At 33.1% G+C, this 23,686-nt stretch overlaps 1 protein-coding gene and 1 pseudogene across 1 annotated transcript; both read right to left on the bottom strand.

Moving 5' to 3' along the window:
* Window positions 1-930: 930 nt before the first annotated feature.
* On the bottom strand, window positions 931-2,317 carry LOC147406547 (putative carboxylesterase 18). The gene has a single exon (XM_086434622.1). It carries the CDS (start codon window positions 2,088-2,090, stop codon window positions 1,077-1,079), a length of 1,014 nt encoding a protein of 337 aa, XP_086290748.1. The 5' UTR covers window positions 2,091-2,317; the 3' UTR covers window positions 931-1,076.
* A 19,289-nt stretch (window positions 2,318-21,606) lies between these two features.
* Window positions 21,607-23,219, bottom strand: LOC147406546 (putative carboxylesterase 18 pseudogene; annotated as a pseudogene).
* Between the last annotated feature and the right edge of the window lie 467 nt (window positions 23,220-23,686).

Genomic DNA, 23,686 nt, shown 5'->3' with positions numbered 1-23,686 from the left:
TATATAATTAGAGTACTAATTTTATTATAATATTATAAATTTGCTAGTCGGATACCCATCAGATACCCAATTCTTATCGGGTCCTTAAGATAGCTATCCAAAATCGAACCCAAAAATGATCAAGTCCATATTGGTAGAACAAAAACCGACTAGTCGATTTCAGGTACGTCAAGTATTTGGCTACCCATTGATACCCTTAATATATCTTACACAATGTAACATTTGACAACTTCTATATTTGGTACGAGATTTCAAAAATCTCAAATGAGATAAGCAAGATTCATTTAAAAATGGGAAGATTTACATATACTCTGATGTTCATTGACAATAAAAGAAACTCTCATCGTCAACTTTCAAGAGTTGAAATCGGGACAATCTCTCACTTATCAAACATGTCTTATTTTATAAGCAAACGGTAAGTTGTTAACAAGGTGAAAGTGTCTTCGGGTTTGAATACAAGAATTGGGAACCCTCCACTTATGCAGATACGAATGCATAATCACTGAATTACATGTAACTCTCTAAGCTCATCTTCCCCATAGCAACTAAAACACCATTGCATCATTTGTTCAGAAAAATTATTTATTATTATTTATAAAAAAAATAATGATTTTTAATTATTTTTTAAAAACATACCGTCTTGTTTGAGAAATAAAATCTTCAAATATCAAAATCACCCTTTGTTTATATGTTACTTTCAAAATTACAATCTCTTACCATATTCATAAGTGAAAAATAGACTATTAATCGAAAAATTGCCCATTGAGCCAATCTCTTTTCATTCAATATTTTTTTTCTTCAACCTAGCTTGTTTGAGCCCCCCTAGTTTCAACTTTTTATAAGAAATAATAATTTTCCCTTTTTTATTTTATTTTATGTGCAATCAAACGCAGATAATTTTTAAATAAATCCATTTCAAAAAAATAAATTTCCTCTGAAAATATTATTTATTCATTCATAACTCGTCTCAAACTCAAATCTACTGAACTTTACCATCAACAACTCAAATTATTCACCAACACGTCGCTTTTTCACCCTCTCCACATACAATTTGATGCGAAAGCACCGCATCCAAACTAAAATTTCTGAATTTGCTTACGAATGAAATCCTTCACTTTCCCAATAAGTAGCGAAGATTCAGGTAATTGAGGAAAAACATAAAAAGCATGGATCGCGTTTGGATACTCAACCAAAAGCACTTCTTTACGGCTTCTCTTTAATCCCTCGTAGTATCGTCTCTGCCAATCCTGCAAAGGATCGAAACCACCAACAAACAATAGTGTCGAAGGAAAACTCTTCAATCCAGAAATATCGATCGAATTCGGACCGAATACATTGACCGCTTCGTGGTTTCGATCCGATCCAACAGGCAAAAACGCTTTCCAGTGCCAGTCCGCACGCTCCATATTAATCAAAGGTGCTCCTTTGAGTCTGATCTCTGACTCGGTCCTCTCTTCTCCTCCAAAGAACGGTTGGATCGCTATGAGTCCAATCACCTTCAATTTTCGAAACTCGGTTACTGAATCAGCGAATCGGCGCGCTACATGGTGAGCCACGTTTCCGCCTGCGCTATCTCCAGCTAAGAAACAATGTTTCAGATCCGCATTTGCCGGAAAACCTTCTAAGTTTTTTCTCTCATCGAGGAATTTCAGAGTGTCGAATCCGTCGTCGTATTGTGCCGGGAAGCGATGTTCCGGCGAGAGACGGTAATTGACGGAGACAATTACAGCAGGTATTTTCTGGGAGAAACGACGGCAGACGGCGTCGTAGCTCTTCGCATCAGCAGAAGAAAAGGTGAATCCACCACCATGGAAGAAGACGACTACTGGTAGATTGGTGTTAGCTGAGGTTTCAGTTGGTGCAAAGAGGCGAAACCAGAGGTTTCGGATCGGGTCAACGGTTATATCCGAGATTTTGACGCCGTTAACCGGTTTGGTAGGGGGTTTGGTGGTGACTTGGAAACAGTTAATGAGACGACGGTTAATCGTGCCGTTAGGACCACGTGCGAAATCACTAAGGGCAGAGACGATTGGGAGTGCCATCCTGAGGATCCATGGGAGGCGTAGAGATGATTTAGGGTTTTTAGACATCTCTCTCTCTCTCTCTCTCTCTCTCGCTCTCGTTCGCGCCGCGCTTCTCTGATAGTTGCAATTGAGTAACTTGTGAATCCGGGTGGAAGATGTTACATTGGAGGACTTTTCAAAGTTTCAAAGATGGCTTGTTGAACAACTTTAAACAATGAGTCTAGATCGTATACAACCAGTGTTGAGATATAAAACCTACTCCCACACCTCAATACACCCCACGTAATCAACATTAATAGAGACTATTTTTTTTTTTTTTTTTTTTAACGTTGATTCTAGATTACTTTGTGTCGAGGTGTGGAAGGCGGATTGGTGTGTATAAGATCCGGACTCTTAAACAATACAATTGAAATTGAACTGGGTATTATACATGGTTTTTAAATTCAATATTTCGTCTTGTCTCGTTCAGCTTCGATATCGAGTCATCTCGAACAAATTTTCCAATACGTTTGAAACATCTCATGAGACAAATTAGCAAATTAAACCGTGATTTGTAAATCTCGGTCAAAACATGACTTTGTGAGTTGGTCTCGTTCAACTCTAATAACGAGTTAACTCGAGTGATACGCCTTGGTTTCAGACGAATTTAAAAACCATGGTATTATTTAAAGAGTAAAAGGTCGCTTTACTAGCATCCTAATATTTCAAACCTTACTAATGGTCATTGGGTCTACAATCAGACACCACAGCCTTCAGATTAATTTAGAATTTCAAATTCAATAAAAAAAATCTATTCTTTTTTTTAAATCTCAAATTTAAATTTAAAATTTAACATATGAAAAAGTGAAAAATTACCTAAAAGACCCTCACGAAAGGTTTTTTTTTTTCCCCCTAATAGTCCATATGTTTTCAATGGTAGCTTGGCAGAATATGTAGTAACTTTTTCTTTCTAAATTACCCCTTGTTACTAGAGAACTCATCGATTTTTTTTTATTATTATTCTCGAACTCGACATTTTTTTAATTATTTTTCACAATTTTTAGTGGAACACACCACTATTTACTGTGGAGTTCACCTTTTTTTTGTTTTACTATTAAACTTGACAGTAAATAAAAAAAGGTCTAATAAAAAAACGGTGAGTTTGCCAGTAATGAGGGATCATTAAGAAATAAAAAGTTTACTAGATTTTCTATCAAGTTACCAAGCAAAACTTAGAGACTATTTAGAAAGAAATCCTTTTGCGAGGGTCCTTAAGTAATATACCCCTAAAAAAATTCAATCTTTTTCCTTAAAATTTTGCTCTCTATGATTTGTGGTATTGGGTCATGTTTTTTAGATAGCACAAGGTGATACCATTAGAAACTTTTCTTACTAACAAAATAAGAAAAGTATTTAAATTATTTATTATTTTTTTTTTTGTTGAAGTGGTCTTCCTAATTGGATTTGTTTCCTTGAACAACATTGTTCTTTAAATAAAAAAGCATCTTTTGTATATAAAAAAAAAAAGAGTAATAAATGTTATTTTAATTAGTATAAAATTTGATCCCAACTCCAACAGACCCAACAATTCTTTCTCTATTCTTAATATTTAATATTATTTTACCTTGCAAATAAATATTTGTTAAAATCTATTTAAATCCTATTAAGGGTAGTGAGCTCACATTTTGGCATCTAAACGTGATCCAACACCACAAGCTTGTAGAGAATGAAATTCAAAGAATTTTGAAATATATATATATATATATTTCACTCTTAAATTTTAATTTTAAGTTTTGGGAGTTTGATTACTATCCATTTTCAACACCTTGGATCAAGCTCAATGTATATAGGGGAAGGGTTGTGTGAACAAAAGGACTAGACACAACCTGAACTAGGGGTGGCAATGGGTCGTGTTAAGGTAAGGTTATTATGAAATCAACTCCCAAATCCAATTTATTTAATAATCGTGTCAAAAACTTGAACTCAAATCCAACCCGTTTATAAATAGATATACCTAACCCAACCCGTATATAACTTATTTAATAAAATTCTAATATTTATTGAAAAAAAAATAAGTTCCATTTCCACCACCAAAAATAAAATATCATTACTAAAAATAATGTCACACAACTGTAAACTAAGTTCAGTAGTAAAAAATAAATAAATTTTTTTTTCAAAGTTTGTAGAATTTCGTCCTTTAGAACCATGAGGCATCAAATCATGTTTTTGGATGCCATAAGGTGATGTGGTCAGAAAACTTTTCATACTAATTTAGTAAGGAAAGTATTTTTCATTATTATTATTATTATTATTGTTATTATTATTATTATTGCTAAAAGCAAAGTGTATTTCATTATCACATGAGCTATAATAGCCTTACTTGATGAGATCTTAGAATTTACTAGGGCCATTTTGTCAAATATTAGGAATCAAACACTAAATACCTCTACCTTTTAATGAAAAAAATGAAAAAAAATATAAATATAAATAAATAATTTATTAAGAAAAGTGTTTTTTCTTTTCCAAACTAAAGCTTAACCATTTATCAATTTAAAATTTTCTTAAAACATGTTTTATATTTTATATATTTTGATAATATAAAAAAAAGTATTATAAAAAAAAGTTCTAAGAAATTTTAGAAAAAAAATGAGTAATTTAAAAATTCTTAAATAATTGTTGATATATTTAAAATTACATGTTAATGATAAAATAACTAAACGTGTTAGGCGCATTGACGCTCAGAACCCAAACCCAACCCATTTAATAATAGTGTTAGACGGGTTGACACTATTATGACCCGAATCCAATTGGAATTGATCCAAATCCATTAACTTTGTGTTGTATTCGCGGGTCGTGTTGACATCCTTGTTAGCAATCTCCTGTTTAATTCTTGAAAAATTCACGAATTTTTTGTTTTTTTCATTGAAAGTATTACTCTCCATATTATTGAACTATTCTAGATAATTCACGGATTTTAAATTTGAAAAGAATAAAATGTGCTTTTTTACGACTTTTACGAATTTTTATAAAACTAAATGGGAAAAAAAATGCTACTATAACTTGTTGTATGTAGCAAAGTGTAAACTTGTAAGGTGACACATTTCCCTTTTATCTTTAAAAGAATAATGACATGTCCCTCTACATTTGTTTGAGATTACACCTTAATTTTTTGAATTGATGATTTGTCCCTTGATTTTGTTCTTCTTTTAAAAATCAATGGAGTAATAACCTTAATGTCCTCATTATCATCACCATTGACACCACCAATTTCATCAGCACCATCACTATTAACATCACTATCAAGCCGAATTTTTGGCTTTCAAAATTTTAAAATGAAGCAGATAATATACATATGAAACATATGTCGCATATTTTCCATTTATTGAATTTTTGACTAAATTTTTGACTGGATTTTTGTAATCCAAAATCGAATAGAGCTTGAATTTTTCGCAAATCAAAATTTTGTTGTATTCTAAATTGCTAACAAGGGTTGAGATTGCCACCTCTACCTTGGACCGAGTGAGTGAAAAAGTAACAAGTTGCCACTTATTAACTAAATGTCAACCCTAGTTAACAAAATAAAAATCGTGGGTTTTATATCCTTTTGAAACTGTTTCCTAAAAATTAAGGATGGAGTTTGAGAGATGTTACTTTAAAGAGAGAGAGATGGAGTTTGAGAGAGACTCTAATTGGTGAAAAAAATCTGCGCCTATCAAATTAATTAGATCAATCATAATTAGACAATGATTTCACCCTTACTAATGGTCTTTGGGTGTACCTTGTGGCATCCAAAAGCATGATCCGATGCTTTAGGTTTATAGGAGACAAAATTCTATGAACTTCCACACAAAAAAAAGATCAAATACAATTTATTTTTTACCATTGAATTTTCTTTTTAAGTATAAGGATTTTGTATTCATCCATTTTCATAACATGAAGCCCAAAAAAAATTACTTTTTTTTATTTTTTTAATCTGAGTTTTATCATGAAATCAAGAGAGCTATTGTGTTAGATTGGTAATGTGGTAATCCATTTTAGCAAAACAACCTTTAGAAAGGCTTAAAAATCTTACTAAGTTAGTAAGGAAAGGGTTTTTCTTAGACAAAAACTCATTGTACATCCAGTTTTTCACTTAGGCAGTGTTTGTTTGCATTATTTTTTAGCGCTTATTGCTGAAAAAAATTAAATTCAGCACTTTTTGTTAAAATAGCGCATTTGTTTACTCTATATTTTCAATGCTTATTACTGAAAATAAGTGAAAAATTCAGTACTATTTTGATGCTGAAAAAAAGTGCTGAAGCGGTAAACATTTCGCTTTTTTCGACACGAACAAGTATGCCCTTATTCTTAAAAGGATATTACTTCTTCTATCCCATGGATAAGTATATAAGCACCCCACAAATTAATAAACCCACACCATGACTAAATTATTTTGTTTTATATGGGTTAAAAGTTTTGGAATGAGTTGATTTTTAGTGAGGATGATCTCTTCATTAGTATATGAGCACCCCACAAATTAATAAACCCACATCATAGCTACATTATTTTGCCTTATATGGGTTAAAGGTTTTGGAATAAGTTGATTTTTGATGAGGATGATCTCTACAATGAGGAGATCATCCTCACCAAAAATCATCACATCCTGAAACTTTTAATCCTATCAAAACAAGTTCAAGAACTGTTAATTGTCCCTTTAAAAAAAATACTATTTTTAATGAGTTAGAAGTTTCAAAATGGACTGATTTTTGGTGTGGATGATCTCTATACCATATAGACCATCCTCACTAAAAATTTGCTCATTCCAAAAATTTTAACCCATATAAAACAAAAAAAATTGGCTATAGTGTGGGTTGCCCTTATTAATTCATAGGGTGCTTTTATAACAACACATCCTTCATTCCCATCGAAAATTATTCATCCAAAATTAAGTTCTTTTAATGTTGATTTCAAATTTTGGTAACTTATATGACATTATTATTTTTAATTTAAAATTTATGGACCTTTATAAATAGAAATTATTATTTTTAAATTGAAGATTTGAGTATTATTTATTATTTAAAACTGAATTGTATTTTAATTTTATAAGAAATAATATATTTTAATATATTTGATAAGAAATAGGCATTAGAAACATGCAAACAATGTATAATAAGATTATAAGGGTAACAAAGATAATTTATCAACTTCAGCAATGTGTAACAAACATGATTCAACATCTTAACAAACAATTTTTTCAGCACTTATAAGTTTCAGCGCTTAATGCTATTCAGCACTTATTTTTTTCAGTTTAACAAACAGCACCTTAGTTGGATTTAAAATCTAATGGTCATTGGGCCCTCATGGATTTTGGAAATTCAACACCACATCCTTCAAGATTTCATGGAAAATCTCCTATCTTAAAAAGAAATTAACAAATTGGATGATTATCGAACTCCCAAATTTAATTTAAAATTAAATTCAATGGGAAAATTAACTCACTTTTTTTAAGATTTTTTTTTCTTTTTAAAGTTTATAAAATTTGTTCTTCTAGAACTTGGAAAATGAAACTTTCCTGACTCAAATCAAACAATAGGCAATGAAAATAATCTAAAATTGTACGTTCTGATTTTAGTAAATATTATTAAAAAGAAGAAAAATATGATTTCTGATTTATTTGGGATGACCAAAGAAAGCTAACAATTTTCTAAATAGAAACTTTCAGTTTCTAGTTTTTCAGCAGTTTATGCGTAGAGAGAGAGAGAGAGAGGACTCTAATTTGTAATAGTCTATCATTTTTTTATTCACTCAGTCCAGGCTAAGTCTGGTCCTTCCGTCCATATAACCACATTTCCTATATATATACATATAGGGTCCCGTTCCCCACCCTAAACTTTACCCTACACTTTAACAAACGTGTTTTATCTTAGATAGGTTAGAAGTTTTGAAATGGGCTGATTTTTAGTGAGGATGATCTCTATGATGAGGAGATCATCCTCACCAAAAATCAGCTCATTTCAAAACTTCTAACCCCATCAAAAATGGTTTACAAAAAGTGGATGGTCCACGATTTTTCAACTTGTAAACATGGGGCTAAAAATTTCGGAATGGGCTGATTTTTGGTGAGGATGATCTTCTAATTATAGAGATCATTCTCAACAAAAATCAGTCCATTCCAAAACTTCTAACCCATGTAGGACAAAACACGTTTGTTAAAGTGTAGGGTAAAGTTTAGGGTGTTGAACATTTCCCATATATATATATGGGGTCCCGTTCAATGGCCAACTTTTTGACAAAACATTTTTCAAAACATGAGTTAGAAGTTTTGAAATGGGCTGATTTTTGGTGAGGATGATTTCTACGGTGAGGAGATCATCCTCACCAAAAATCAGCTCATTTCAAAACTTCTAACCCATGTTTACAAGTTGAAAAATCATGGACCGTCCATTTTTTGTAAAATATTTTTGATGGGGTTAGAAGTTTTGGAATGTGCTGATTTTTGGTGATGATGATCTCCTCACCGTAGAGATCATCCTCACAAAAAATCAGCCCATTCCAAAACTTCCAACTCATGTTTTGAAAAATGTTTTGCCAAAAAGTTAGCCATTGAACGCTACCCATATATATATTATGAGTTTTTCCATAAAATTTAGAATGATGTTGTGTTAGATGGGCAATGTGCCATCCATGTGGGCCCAATGATGCTTAGTAAGATTTGAAACCTTATTAAATTAATAAGGAATGTATTTTTTATTTTTTAACATTAAAATAATTAGTCCTCCTCTCTACATGCAGTGAGTGGAAACCCCTGCTTTATTTTAACGTACTTTTAAACAGTCTTTTGGTGATGATTTTTTTTATCTTTCACTCTTTGAAGTTAATAGCTAATATAGACGGTCACAGATGCTCTTAGGAAATTAACAATGCTAGACTGTATGATATTGTGCTGATGTCATAGTATGCGCAAGCAGATCCCTTGGAGCACAGGTTTCCTATAACACCTTGTAGCACTCTCTAGACCTATAAGAGAGAGCCATAGTATGAAAAAAATAACATCTCAGCCATCTTCTGGTCATGGTTTAGATTTAATTTAATTTTTAAATCAAGAAAAGAAGTTTGCTTTTGAGATCCATGTCTTTAAAAATGAACGGCTACTGAACTCTAGATTTTTTTAATTGTGGGATTTGATTGTATCGCTAATGTGTCCCTCTTTCAACCGTCCAAATGGTGCTACAGGAAACTTGTGCTACAGAGAATCCGCTTCCCATGGAATGCACGAAACAATAGATACATTTCACATATATCTCAGAGAATAGTATATATGTTTCTGTGCACACCTCCACGACACAGTGGTGTCGTATGCACTCACTTTAGAATTTTTCTTAGGAAATATCTTTGAATATCCTTTCATCTCAGCTGCTAGTTAAATCGGGAGCCTTAAAAATAAAATTTCCCCGTGTTAAGGAAGCTTTTTTTTATCCAACCTCATCAACTCCATTCAATCACTTTCATATAGCCCTTGAATCATCGATGGGTGCCAGCCTTATTCATAAAGCGTGAAGGTACGTAAAGAGGATTAAGCTCAAAACTATCTTAGGGTGTGAATATATTGTTATATAATTTATTTATTTAACTTAATTTATCATACTTTCTTTTGTTGACAAGGGTTCTTGACCAGCAGACCCGACTAGGAAGGGTGAGGCAATTGGCCTCTTAGAGTATCATAATTCGCCAAAATCCTCTGGTACATGCAATACCTTACAAATCACATATACCAAGTAAGAACGATAAATCCTTATGTGTGGCCAATGAGAGGGCTTGAACTTTTATTTTTCAAGACTTATGTTATCAATATCAATTTAAAAAATAAAAATACTTGATATGGTGGATGGAATGATTTCTCATGCAGAGCTGGTTTTCAACATTTTTGGAAGCAGGTTATCCTATTTTGGTAGTAAAGATTAGTGAATGATCAGCTTTCAAAGTGCTAGAGTGAGTTGTACTAGCACCCTTCACAAAAAAAAAAGAAAAAATTTAATCTAAATACCCTATTTTAAAACATATAACCTAAAACCCTTAATTTTACTTCCTAAAACCAATCATCTTCAAGCTCTTCAACCTCGATAGTAAACTAATTTTAATTTATTTAACCACATCTTCAATCCATCATTTCGAACCTCTCCTTAATCCATTGTAGAAACCTTTAAAAAATTTCATCAAAAATCACATCATCTTTTACATCAAAAATCATATATATCTTGCTTTTTAGGTTTGAAGTAATTTTTTTAAAAATCAGATGGGTCCTTAACTCGAACGACTAATCGAGTCAATTCAAACTAGTTTGATGGATGGATAAAATTGGTATGATCCAAAATGAAATATTAAGTATTTATTTTTGTTTTCTTTCCAAAATCACAACTAAATCTTTTTTTTATATATATCATACTCTTCAACCTTAAGATTCTATCTACTTAACTTTCAAAAAATAAATTTACATTCTTCTTGAAGATTAAGATTACATCTCCTTCTTCAATCTTATAAACTCGAGAATAAGATGAAATTTCTGAAGTAGAAGATGTGGAATATTGGATCAAAAAAAAAATCAAGGATTTACTATAAGAGATTATGGTGAGGCTGAAGTGATGGATTAAAGGTGAGTTTCAATGGATTAAAAATAATTTATCAAAGGTTGAAAATTTTGAAAATGACTTGTGTAGCTATATCATTTTCGAGACCGAAGATCGACATTACGAGAATTTGGAGTCGCCAACATTCTTTTTCTAAAAAGGTGTGAATGGGCACTCATAAAATAGTTTTGAAAAATTAGTTTTTGTAGTAACTCTCATATGATTTGGCACCAATCTACTTAAAATCTTAGTAATTGGTCCATCTAAAAATTGGGGAAGGGGTTAGGCACCCATTTTTCTCTACTTTTAAGTCGTAATCTTAAAACCGTCATTTTTCGAAATTAAATTTTTTTTAGAGAAGATCGAAAAAACATGATTTTGTACCTTCATGTGCGAGAGATTTTAATTTTGACCTAGATCATAAGGGGGTTCCTTATTGAAGAAGGAATCCTATTCATGTCAATGCCTTGCAAACACTGAAAGCGCCCTCGATCCGCGGGGTGCGCGGATCCGCTTTTGACCCTTGAGGTTTGGGAGTCGTCACCTAGTTGTTAAGGTCTAAGAACCAAACTGACTCTAAAAAAGGTAAATTAATCTACGAAAGAGAAAAATAGTCCAGGGATCATGTTACGGGGTTAGAAGGTGTTAGGCACCAACCCCGCCCGGCCAAAGCCGGTCTCTACTAACTTCTCAAATAAATCACATTGCTAAAAACCTAGATAAAAATAAAAATAAAAATTTTTATACATTTCCGATAGCAAGGATTTTGTTCCCTCAGATCTGACAAAAACAGCTCATTGTACCGTACTCTCTTGCTTCTTTTGTCTCCGGATTTGATTTCGGATCTCCGAGGTAAGGTATCTCCTTATTTTTGGATTTGAACTCTTCAAGTTTGTTGTGGATTTTGGGATGTTTTTGGAAGACTTTTAGGTGTTTTCTAGGCTAAAATTGAAGGAGAAATGTTAGGTAAGGAATTGGGGCTCCAAAACTAGGGTATATGGGGGGCTAGGGGAGCTTCTAGACCTACTTCTCTTAGGGTTTATGATTTGATACGAAAATAGGGGGTGAGCACCTCTATTTATAGATTTTTTTTAGGGTTGATTTGGATAGAGTTAGTGTTTAATTATAGATCTTTTAATTAGAGTTGTGTTTTAGTTAAAATTATTTTAGGTAGAATTGTATTTTAATTAGAATTGTTTTAGGTAGAATTGTTTTTAAGTTAGAACTCTATTAGATAGAATTATTATTTAATTAGAATTCTATTATGACTTTTGGTCTTATTTGATTGACTTTTAATATTTTGACTTTAGTCTTAATTGATTGACTTTTAATATCTTGACTTTAGTCTTACTTAATTGACTTTAATTTTGACTTCAGTCTCACTTGATTGACTTTAATACCTTGACTTCAGTCTTGCTTGATTTACTTTTAATTTTTGGAGAACCCCCTTCCATTATTTCTTTAATTCTTTGGACCCCCAAATGGAGGGGTCCTTAAAGAAATATCCCACGAACCCTCAACAATTTTACCCGAAAGTCCGATTGATCGATTTTTTTAATTCAAAATTTTAAATTAATTTCATTAATGTTTCAATTTAATTATTTAATGTTTTATTTATTAATTTCGAATTTTTTAATTATGAAAATTGTGAAATTACTATTTTGCCCCCGGAGAGGACTTTTCACGTTTCAAATCGGTTTTTAATGTTCTAGGATATTTTAGAATCAGTTTTTCATAAGGAATTCAATGGAAATATTATTTTGTGTCATTTATGAAGTTTTTTGTGTGAAATGATTGTGAAATTTATGAGGGGCATTTTCGTAATTTTGTCGAATTATGTTAAAATTGGTGAAATGATTTATTTGATTTCAATTTGTTATTTTATGTGTTTGAATGGGTTTTCCTAAGCGTAACGTAGGCTCTAGGATTTTTTTGAGGTTAGGGGTATTTTGATAATTTAGTCAATTTTTAGTGATTTTTATCGTGAAGCTTCTTTTTTGGTTTGCAAGATGATGATTTCTATGTTTCTGGGGTCGTATTTTCCTAGCGTAGCATGGTTTCTAAGGTTTTGTCAGTTCGAGATACCTCATCCGGATTTCTGAAACATATCTGGTAACAAAATAAAGCAATGGAATACACATCCATCATTGGGAATCATTGCAATCGGATTGACAAGTTGATTAATCAGGCGAGTGCAAAAATGGGGTGTCTACAAACACAAATTTTGAAAAATGTGGGTTTTGTTGGTTAACGGGCCAACCTCATAGAATGAGGAGGGTCCAATTACCTTTAACCTCAAAATGAATTTTTATGATGGGTGCAAAGTGTGTAGGTATTCTTTTTAAAGGAATTTTTTTAAAATGTGCATCAATTCCTATCCTTTCAACCGAGCCAAAGTCTAATTTATCAAGTGTAGGTGAAGGTGTCCACTACATCCTTAAGGTTGATTTAAACCGAAAAAGTAAAGAAAAGAGAGAAGATAAAATGAGAAAGATGGAAAGGAGAGAAGGGGGATTTGTTACACTTGTCCTTAACCCTACCTTATTCTTGTATTTCTCTTCTTTGAGCTTTCTTCTTTGTCTTCAAAATGGTAGTTTCTTAATATTGAATTCTTGTGTAGAGACTTAGGGTTGAGAATTGAGAGAACTTTTGATATAGAGATTGGGGTTGAGAGAGAGAGAGAGAGACCGAGTGATAGTTTTTAGATTTGGAGAGATGGAGAGGAATATGAGTTAGGATGAGAGAAATTGAGAGGCTTGAAAAAGAGAGTTCAAGCATGAGAGATTTTGTGAGGATGGGGTAGGCATTTAGAGGGGTTTGGGATAGTTTTTGGGGTCTAAAGTAGTTTATGAAGGGAACAAGATATGAGGTTTGTGAATAAAGTGTATGGAATTTATGGGTTAGAGAAGGCAAATTTGGTAAAAGGGGTAGATAGGTTGCTTTTGACCCATACCCATGAACAAGATCCAAATTGATTGGTTAGGCAACCTATACCTAAATTGAGTGATGGTTAAATTAAGGGTATGGGTGTTTGGTTGAAAGCTTGGTTAATGTAAGAGGTTAGATAATTAGATTTTTAGGAGAGTGAGAATGGAAATGACATGCATCCAAAATAGAAGTATGTGTTGGTTTTTGGTAGGTTAGATGAGTTTATTAAACAGATGGATGTAGAGAAGCATGTGGATGACTTGTGGAGTGATTTTTGGAGAAAATGATGGTGTTAGATGGTGGCATGTGCCATGGTGTGTAAATGGCGATGAGATTGACTATTAGGGAGATTGATTATGGTGGTGACATGTGGCAAAGTGGTTAGGGAAATCCTTGACCTTGGTCAATGGACTTTGAAGCTCAAAAAAGGTTATGGACTTAGACATTGAGCTTTGGTATAGATTATTTTGGCTAGGATGGTGGGTTTATGAAATGGTGAGGAAGATAGGCTTAGGGCTATGAGTGGACCTTAATAGAAAGGGGTGTTGAAATTAGAAATTGGGTTAGGTTAGGAATTAGACTTGGAAGTGGGTTGGAGGACCTTGGTGGATTCTTAAAAAAGGGCATTTATGGTGGACCCTTAAGTCAATTGGGATCTTAGGGATCCTTTATTTGGAATGAATAACACTTTTTTGAGAGCTTGGGCCCGTAGGCCCCTTTAATTTTACTATTTTACAATACGTTTTCAGGCTTTTTTTGTGTGGTCCATTCAAATTGGATTGTCTACAACTTGTTTTGGGAAGAAAAATCAATGAGTTTTTTTTTTTAAAGAAAAAAAACTTCATGACAACACTTCAAAGTAACTTCCAAAAACATGATCAGATGCCACAATTTCCTTGAAAAAAATAGGGAAAATTTTCACTGTTGGATTTGAATTAGAAATTTGAGAGTTTGGTGGCCGGCCATTTTCAAAATCATGTATGAATTAAGAAAAAAAAAAAGGTTTTTATGATTTATTTTACACTCCTTTTTTAAATTTGCTCCAGGCATGATCAACTTCACCCCAATTCATCTGTAACTCACCAAAGAATTACCACACATCTTGGGGGACGTTAGCAAACACTGGTGTGGCAATAGAAACTCTCTTTCCATAAACCACTTTTTAACCGTAAAACTCAAACTCAAATGCTCTTTACAGGTGCTCCCTTAGAGTTGAAACAACTATCATGCACAAACCTTACTTAATCAACTTTGTTACAAATTCTACTTTCATTAAGAAGTATTTATTTTTAAACAACAAGATATAAAAGATTGATTAAAACTTATAAAAGTATAATCATTTTATCCAATGATGTACATGTGATATTTCCAAAATCTTGCTTGGATAAGAGAAAAATGTCCCTCATCCCCATCGGTACACTTACTTTGCAATTAAATAGAATAATGAACACCTCGGGCTCCTAATCAAACATGTTTTTCTTCATAGCACGCAGCCCAATGTGTTTAATCTCCAACCAAATGTAGACACAGTATGTTTCTATAGGAACATGACACCATTCTCGATCACACTTAATCCACGACCATGTCTTTGTGTGATACTGCCTTGTCAAAAGATTGAAAAAGCACATCCTAATTTAGATTTGTGGATCCCGAGGTGAAACATACATGGTATTATCTGAATCATTGATAGCCATTCGTAATATGACAAAAATTAGTATTATTCAATATTGATTTGCAAAAATCCAATCAAACATTCGTTAAATGGAAAATATGGGGCATATGTTTTATACATGTTTTCTATATCACACATAAATTTTTTTGAAGCAAATAATTCAATATACTTCAAAAAGGAGTCAACCTATGCAATACTATAATTATCGTAACAATTAATTTTCAAGTTAGTAAGTGTCTGAATCTGTTGTTATAAGAAATAAAAATATCAAAGGAGAATCATTAAAATCAATTCTAAACGGTTGCATAGATCGATTAGATTTCAATTCTTCTTTATGAAGTTGTAGAGATTGATTTGATTTCAGATCTACTTATTTGTTGCTTTCAAGTTTGGCTTTAGTTTCTTTTAATCAATTTGTCGAAGAGAGAGAGAGAGAGACCTACATGAATGAGCTACTAGAGAGTGTACATGATGGAGAGATTGAGAAGTTTAGCGGATGGAGGAGATTGAAGCTTCATTGGGAACTTAGGTTAATGTCAGGTTTTTTTGCCAAATATTTATAAAAAAAATTCATTTGATTTAATTTCTCAAAAAATTCATTTTCTCATTATAATACCCAATTTTTTTGAATCATTCAAGTATGCAAACGAATAATATTTTCATTGTAAAGAAAAATTCACAAATAAAAGGGCAAATTACTATAACAAGGGTCTGAACCCTTGTGATTTTACCCTCACAAATATGTTTGTGGGAATCCCTAGGGAAATATTTCCATCTCAACCATACATTAAGCCTAGAAGTTTTCATATTACAAAAGGTATTTTAGAAAAATCCCTTGTTAAATTGTTGATATTAGGATTACCTTCCTTGTTCGTAAATCAACATTACATTTTTGTTATGATTTAACTGGAATTTTTTTTTTTTTTTCATTCAAAATGCTCTTCGTATACTTAAATTACTTAATCAAACAATGAATTTTTTTTTTTTTTTATATACTGTGAATGATGAATGAAGAATGATATACTCCTAATTTCAAATGTGTTGATTTATTTTATGATCTATTTCGATGTTTTATAACAAAAATTGAAAAACGAAGTTGAGATTCTAAAATTTTGGAAGATTTCGTCTTAACTTTTGAATCGTGTTTTCTTTTCGCAACTATAATATAGCATTTTAGGTATCTTAAGAAGATTTATCCAATATAAAATTGAAAAAAAAAAAAACAAACGAAAAGATACACCTGGATCGTACTTATAGGGTCTAGTTCACCATTTTTTATTGTTGAGCTCACCACTTTTTTTTTTTTCAGTTCAACTTTTTTATTTTCAAGTTAAAAATTTTATTGTCCAATTCAATCTTTTTTGTCGTTGAGTTTAGTAATTTTTAATTATGTCGAAATTCAACACTATATAGGGTTTATACATCCACTGCAATAACTCCTAAAATCAATAATGACAAATTCAACAATAAATGTTACATTGACAGATTTATCCGTCGCTATAGTGATAAATTTGAGAATTTTTAAAGTTTACAATAAAATGTCGAACTCAACAATAAATTTTTTAAAGACGATGATAAAAAGTGGTGAGCTCAAAAAAAAAATGTTGAAGTTGACGATAAAACATTTTGAACTCTACACTGTGAATGTGATTTAGATTTGTTCGATTTTATTCTCATTTGTACAACTTTGATACTGGATAGATCTTCTTAAAATACCTAAAATGCATATATCATAATGGCGAAATGGACACTCGAATTAAAAGTTATGAGAAAATCTTTAAAAAATTTAGAATCTAAACTTCGTTTTTCATTGTTTGTTATAAATCATTGAAAGAATTCAAAAAACACATCTAAATGTTATGCCATTCTACATTCGTCACTCACGGTAAAAAAAATAATCAGAAATAATTGTAATCGCCATTGAAAAACTTAGTATGTGAAGAAGAAGAGAAAAATGGTAGTTTGGGTACTCTAAAAATATTCTAACAAGAGATGAGGTTGAGTAACACTTACAAAATAAAATAACAAAATACTAAATGAACTATCAAGCTACGCACAAAAGTCAAGTACCACTAAGAAAAAAAATCCCCCAACACGGTTTATTAAGTCATTTCCCATTAATTAGATATGATTGCACACTAAAAATAGATAGAAAACATGATTTTAGCAAAAATGCATTCCATAGATGTGTGAAGGAAATTTCTTCCAAAAAAAAAAACTTAAGTGTAATTCTCGCGGCTCATTCTCAACCCCACCAATTAGGACTGCAACCTGGACATCTTAGAAGGTAAACCTAGGCTCAACCCAAGTAGCAGAACCCACAACTTGAGCTCAACTCAACCTGTCATCGAACCTAAGCTCACTAACCCAAGCTCAATTTGAGCTTGATCTTCTGAAATCGGGTTGAACTCGAGTTAATCCAAGTTAAGTAATTTTGGGGGTTTGATTGGGTTCTGCACGTTGAATAACCATAATTTTATATTGATTAGTAAATAAATTTTCTATTTTAAAAAAGAAATATGACATCAAAAACAAAATCACTAGTAAATAAAATTACATATATATATATATATATGGAAATGTTCAGCAACAAACATTTTGGCAAAACATTTTTCAAAACATGGATTAGAGATTTTGGAATGGGCTGATTTTTGGTCAGGATGATCACTACGGTGAGGAGATCATCCTCACCAAAAATCAGCCCATTCCAATACTTCTAACCCCATCAAAAATGATTTACCAAAAATGGACGGTCCACGATTTTTCAACTTGTAAACTAGGGCTAGAAGTTTTGGAATAGGCTGATTTTTGGTGAGGATGATCTCCTCACCGTACAGATCATCCTCGCCAAAAATCAGGCCATTCCAAAATCTCTAACCCATGTTTTGCAAAATGTTTTGCCCAAATGTTTGTTGCTGAACGGGACCCATATATATATATATATATATATGCAATTTTATTTACTAGTGATTTTGTTTTTGATGTTATACATGCATGGGTTAGAAGCTTTGGAATGAGCTGATTTTTTGTGAGGATGATCTCTACGATGAAGAGATCATCCTCTCAAAAAATCAGCTCATTTTGAAATTTCTAACCTTAGTTTACAAATTGAAGAATCGTGGACCATTCAATTATGTAAATCACTTTTGATAGGGTTAGAAGTTTTGGAATAGTCTGATTTTTGGTGAGGATGATCTCCTCATCATAGAGATCATCCTCACAAAAACTCAGTTCATTCCAAAGCTTCTAACCCATGTTTCATAAAATGTTTGGCAAACTCTAGGGCTGTTGAACCGCCCCCATACATCAAGGGACATATGTAAAAACAATGGTTTTTCAAAATATGGGTTAGAGGTATTGGATTGAGCTGATTTTTTGCGAGGATGTTCACTATGATGAGAAAATCATCCTCACAAAAAATTAGCTCAATTTAAAACTTCTAAATCCATCAAAAGTGATTTACAAATTATTGATAAAAATTGGCAAAAAATCGACGGCCCACATTCTAAATCACTTTTAATGGGGTTAGAAGTTTCAGATTGGACTGATTTTTTTTTTTTTTTGGATGATCTTCCCATCATAGAGATCATCCTCACAAAAAATCAATTCAATCCAAAACTTTTAACCCATATTTTGAAAATTTATTAATGTTACATTGTTTTTACATATATCCCTTAATCTTGACCATATATATATATATATATATATATATATATAGGGTCCCGTTCCCCACCCTAAGCTTTACCCTACACTTTAACAAACGTGTTTTGTCCTACATGGGTTAGAAGTTTTGGAATTGGCTGATTTTTGGTGAGGATGATCTCTATGGTGTAGAGATCATCCTCACCAAAAATCAGCCCATTCCAAAACTTCTAACCCAATCAAAAATGATTTATAAAAAATGGACGGTTCACGATTTTTCAACTTGTAAACATGGGGCTAAAAATTTCGGAATGAGCTGATTTTTGGTGAGGATGATCTTCGAATCATAGAGATCATCCTCACAAAAAATCAACCCATTCCAAAACTTCTAGCCCATGTAGGACAAAACACGTTTGTTAAAGTGTATGGTAAAGCTTATGGTGTTGAACATTTCCCACATATATATATATATATATATATATATATATATATGGGTAGCGTTCAATGGCAAACTTTTTAGCAAACTTTTTGGCAAAACATTTTTCAAAACATGAGTTAGAGGTTTTGGAATGGGCTGATTTTTGGTGAGGATGATCTCTACGGTGAGGAGATCATCCTCAACAAAAATCAGCCCATTCCAAAACTTCTAACCCATGTTTACAAGCTGAAAAATCGTGGACCGTCTATTTTTTGTAAACTGTTTTTGATGGGGTTAGAGGTTTTGGAATGGGCTGATTTTTGGTGATGATGATCTCCTCACCATAGAGATCATCCTCACCAAAAATCAGCCCATTCCAAAACCTCTAACTCATGTTTTGAAAAATGTTTTGCCAAAAAGTTTGCTAAAAAGTTGGCCATTGAATGCCCCCCTATATATATATATATATATATATATATATATATATATATATATATATATATATATATATATATATATATGGGTCAGGTTCAAGGGCCATGTGAGAAAACATGTAAGAAAACTTTCGTTTTTCAAAATAAGGGTTAGAGGTTTTGGATTGAGCTGATTTTTTGCAAGGATGGGCACTATGATGAGAAGATCATCCTCACAAAAAATCAGCTCAATCAGAAACTTCTAAATCCATCAAAAGTGATTTACAAATTAGTGATAAAAATTGGTAAAAAATCGACGGTACACATTCTAAATCACTTTTAATGGGGTTAGAAGTTTCAGATTGGGCTGATTTTTTTTTTTGGATGATCTTCCAATCATAGAGATCATCCTTACAAAAAATCAGCTCAATCCAAAATTTCTAACACATATTTTAAAATTTTATTAAAAATGAAAGTTTTTACATATGTTTTCTCATATGGCCCTTAAACCTGACCCATATATATAGAAAGCGAGAGAGAGAGAGAGAGCGAGAGAGAGAGAAGTCTATCAACCCTAAAGTTTGCTAAACATTTTTCAAAACATGAGTTAGAGATTTTGGAATGGGTTGATTTTTTGTGAGGATGATCTATATGACGAGGAGATCATCCTCACCAAAAATCAGCCTATTCCAAAACTTCTAACCCCATCAAAAGTGATTTACAAAACTTGGACGGTCCACGATTCTTCAACTTGTAAACTAAGGTTAGAAGTTTCAAAATGAGCTGATTTTTGATGAGGATGATCTCTTCACCGTAGAAATCATCCTCACAAAAAATCAGCCTATTCCAAAACTTTTAACCCCATCAAAAGTGATTTACAAAAAATGTTTGGCTAACTTTAAGGTTGCCAAACCGCTCCCTATATATATATATATATATATATATATATATATGGGTAGCGTTCAAGGGCAAACTTTTTGGCAAAACATTTTTCAAAATATGGGTTAGACATTTTGGAATGGGCTGATTTTTGGTGAGGATGATCTCTACGGTGAATAGATCATCCTCACCAAAAATCAGCCCATTCCAAAACTTCTAACCCATGTTTACCATTTGAAAAATCGTGGACCGTCAATTTTTTGTAAACTATTTTTGATGGTGTTAGAAGTTTTGGAATGAGCTGATTTTTGGTGAGGATGATCTCCTCACCGTAGAGATCATCCTCACCAAAAATCAATCCATTCCAAAACTTCTAACTCATGTTTTGAAAAATGTTTTGCCAAAAAGTTTGCTAAAAAGTTTGCCATTGAACGCCCCCCTATATATATATATTTTCAACTCCTCTATGTCTTCTTCAGTGAGTGAACGTACCGACACCTCCTCTCTCTCTCTCCTTCTCTCCTCATCCTCTTCCAATCTCTCTATCCCTTTTGTTTTTCTTTCTTTCTTCTCCCTCTTCTTATATATATATATATTCAACTCCTCTGTCTTCTCCCGTGAGTGAAACCGACACCTCCTCTCTCTCTCTTTCTTCTTCTCCTCATCCTCCTCCAATCTCTCTATCCCTTTTGTTTTTCTTTCTTTCTTCTTCCTCTTCTCCTTCCCTTCCTCCTATGATTTCTCTCTTCCTCTCTATTTGTTTTCTCCTCCTCCTCCTCTTGTGATCTTTTTCCCCATCTCTATTTTTCTCCTCCCCCTCTTCCAATCTCTCTCTAGTTTTCTTTTTATCATCCTCTCCTAAGTTGTCGAAATTGTTGGAGACAAGAAGGGTGCCCTTTGACATGGAGTATCCATAACAAATTTTTGAGTTTTAAAGATCCCCCTAAAAATTTGAGAGCCCTTGGAGCTTTTTTACGTGTCAATAAAATTTCTCATCATACTAAACACAACCCCACATTAATAATATCAAATTAATGAGAAACCATAATAATGAATGGAATAAATTTTTTATGATTAATATAAAAATATTTATACATTAATATATAACAACGGGTTGAGTTGTACAAATTCTCAACCAACTCAACCTGATTAAGGCCGGGTTGAGGTATAACCTAGGCTCAACTCATTTTCTACATAACTGGGCCAAGCTCATCCATCAATCAAGAAAGGGTTGAGTTTTGACGAGCCCGCCCAGGTCGCAGGCCTACCACCAATTAAAATCACACTTCATAACATTTTTTTTTAAAAGTGTAATCAAACACTTAAAAAAAAAAAAAAAGTCCAGAAAATATTATTTGTTCAATCATAAAATTCAAATCTTCTGAATATTTTGCCATAAGTTGTTCATATTGTTCACCAACGTGTCACTTTTTCACCCTCTTCATACCTAATTTGATGAGAAAATAAAGCATCGAACTTAAAACTTTTGAACTTGCTTACCAATGAAATCCTTCAATTCCTCAAGAAGTAGAGAAGATTCAGGCAAAACAGGAAAAATATAAAAAGCGTGGATCGCGTTTGGGTACTCAACCAAACGTACTTCTTTACCGCTTCTCTTTAATCCCTCGTAATATCGTCTCTGCCAATCCTGCAAAGGATCGAACCCTCCAACAAACACTAGAGTCGAAGGAAAACTCTTCAATCCAGAAATATCGATCGAATTCGGACCGAAAACATTGACCGCTTCGTGATTTCGATCCGATCCAACAGGCAAGAACGCTTTCCAATGCCAGTCCGTACGCTCCATACTAATCAAAGGTGCTCCTTGAAGTCTGATCTCTGACTCGGTCCTCTCTTCTCCTCCAAAGAACGGTTGGATCGCTATGAGTCCAATCACCTTCAACTTTTGAAACTCGTTTTCCGACTCAGCGAATTGACGCGCTACATGGTGAGCCATGTTTCCGCCTGCGCTATCTCCTGCTAAGAAACAATGTGTCAGATTCGCGTTTGCCGGAAAATCTTCTAAGCCTTTTCTCTCATCGAGGAATTTCAGAGTGTCGAATCCGTCTTCGTATTGTGCCGGGAAGCGATGTTCCGGCGAGAGACGGTAGTTGACGGAGACAACTACGGCAGGTATTTTTCGGGCGAAATGACGACAGACGGCGTCGTAGCTCTTCGTATCGGCAGAACAAAACGTGAATCCGCCACCGTGGAAGAAGACGATTACTGGTAGGCTGGTATCAGCTGAGGTTTTGGTTGGTGCGAAGAGGCGAAACCAGAGGTTTCGGGTCGCGTCAACAGTTATATCCGAGATTTTGACGCCGTTAACTGGTTCGGTAGGGAGTTTGGTGGTGGCTTGTAAGTAGTTAATGAGACGGCGGTTAACGGTGCCGTCAGAACGACGTGAAAAATCACCAATTGCAGAGACGACTGGGAGAGAGATCCTGAGTATCCATGGGAGGTCTACAGATGGTTTTGGGTTTTCAGACATCTCTCTCTCTCTCTCTCTCTCTCTCTCTCTAATGGTTGCAATTGAGTAAAATTGTGGATCCAGATGACTCTCTCTCTCTCTCTCTCCTCTAATAGTTGCAATTGAGTAAACTGTGATCCGATTGAGACGATTAGAGGAAGGTATTATATTAAATTAAGGACTTTTCTGATCTCAAAGAAAGTTAGTAGACCAACATAAAACATTGCGGTTGAATTTTTCAACTGCATTGAATTTTGTACCGAAAATGCCCCTAAAAACATAAATTTTTACCAAAATACTATAAGATTCCAATTTCCAACAAGATTCCTTCACGAAATGTAACATTTTTTTATTTTATCTGTATGAGAGGACGCTTACGGTTCTAAGTAATTGCATTAAATTATCTTCACATAGAGGACCAAACAATAAGTCCCATCTGCTCTGATCAACATGTGGCGGAATAAATGACCGGTATGCTAAGAAAAAAAATATGTCTCAAAACATTACTTGTCGTGATTGAGTGACATTGAAATTGACGTTATTTACAAAAGAACAAATGCTCTTCACTCATATCTCGATGAAAGATATCTATGGCTCTGTATATAAATCGTGTCAGCAATGTCTGAATCAATGTCACATCAGAATTTTCCAAGCATCA

Source organism: Akebia trifoliata, chromosome 3, assembly GCF_017979445.1.
Source record: "Akebia trifoliata isolate Shusen 1 chromosome 3, ASM1797944v1, whole genome shotgun sequence".
Classification (NCBI taxonomy): Eukaryota; Viridiplantae; Streptophyta; class Magnoliopsida; order Ranunculales; family Lardizabalaceae; genus Akebia; species Akebia trifoliata.
Note: the sequence above shows the minus strand (reverse complement) of the source record. Positions and strands in the feature narration are given on the sequence as shown.

What these genes read in the sequence shown, in the direction of transcription:
- LOC147406547 (XM_086434622.1), bottom strand. Translation starts at nt 2,090, where the DNA reads ATGTCTAAAAACCCTAAATCATCTCTACGCCTCCCATGGATCCTCAGG.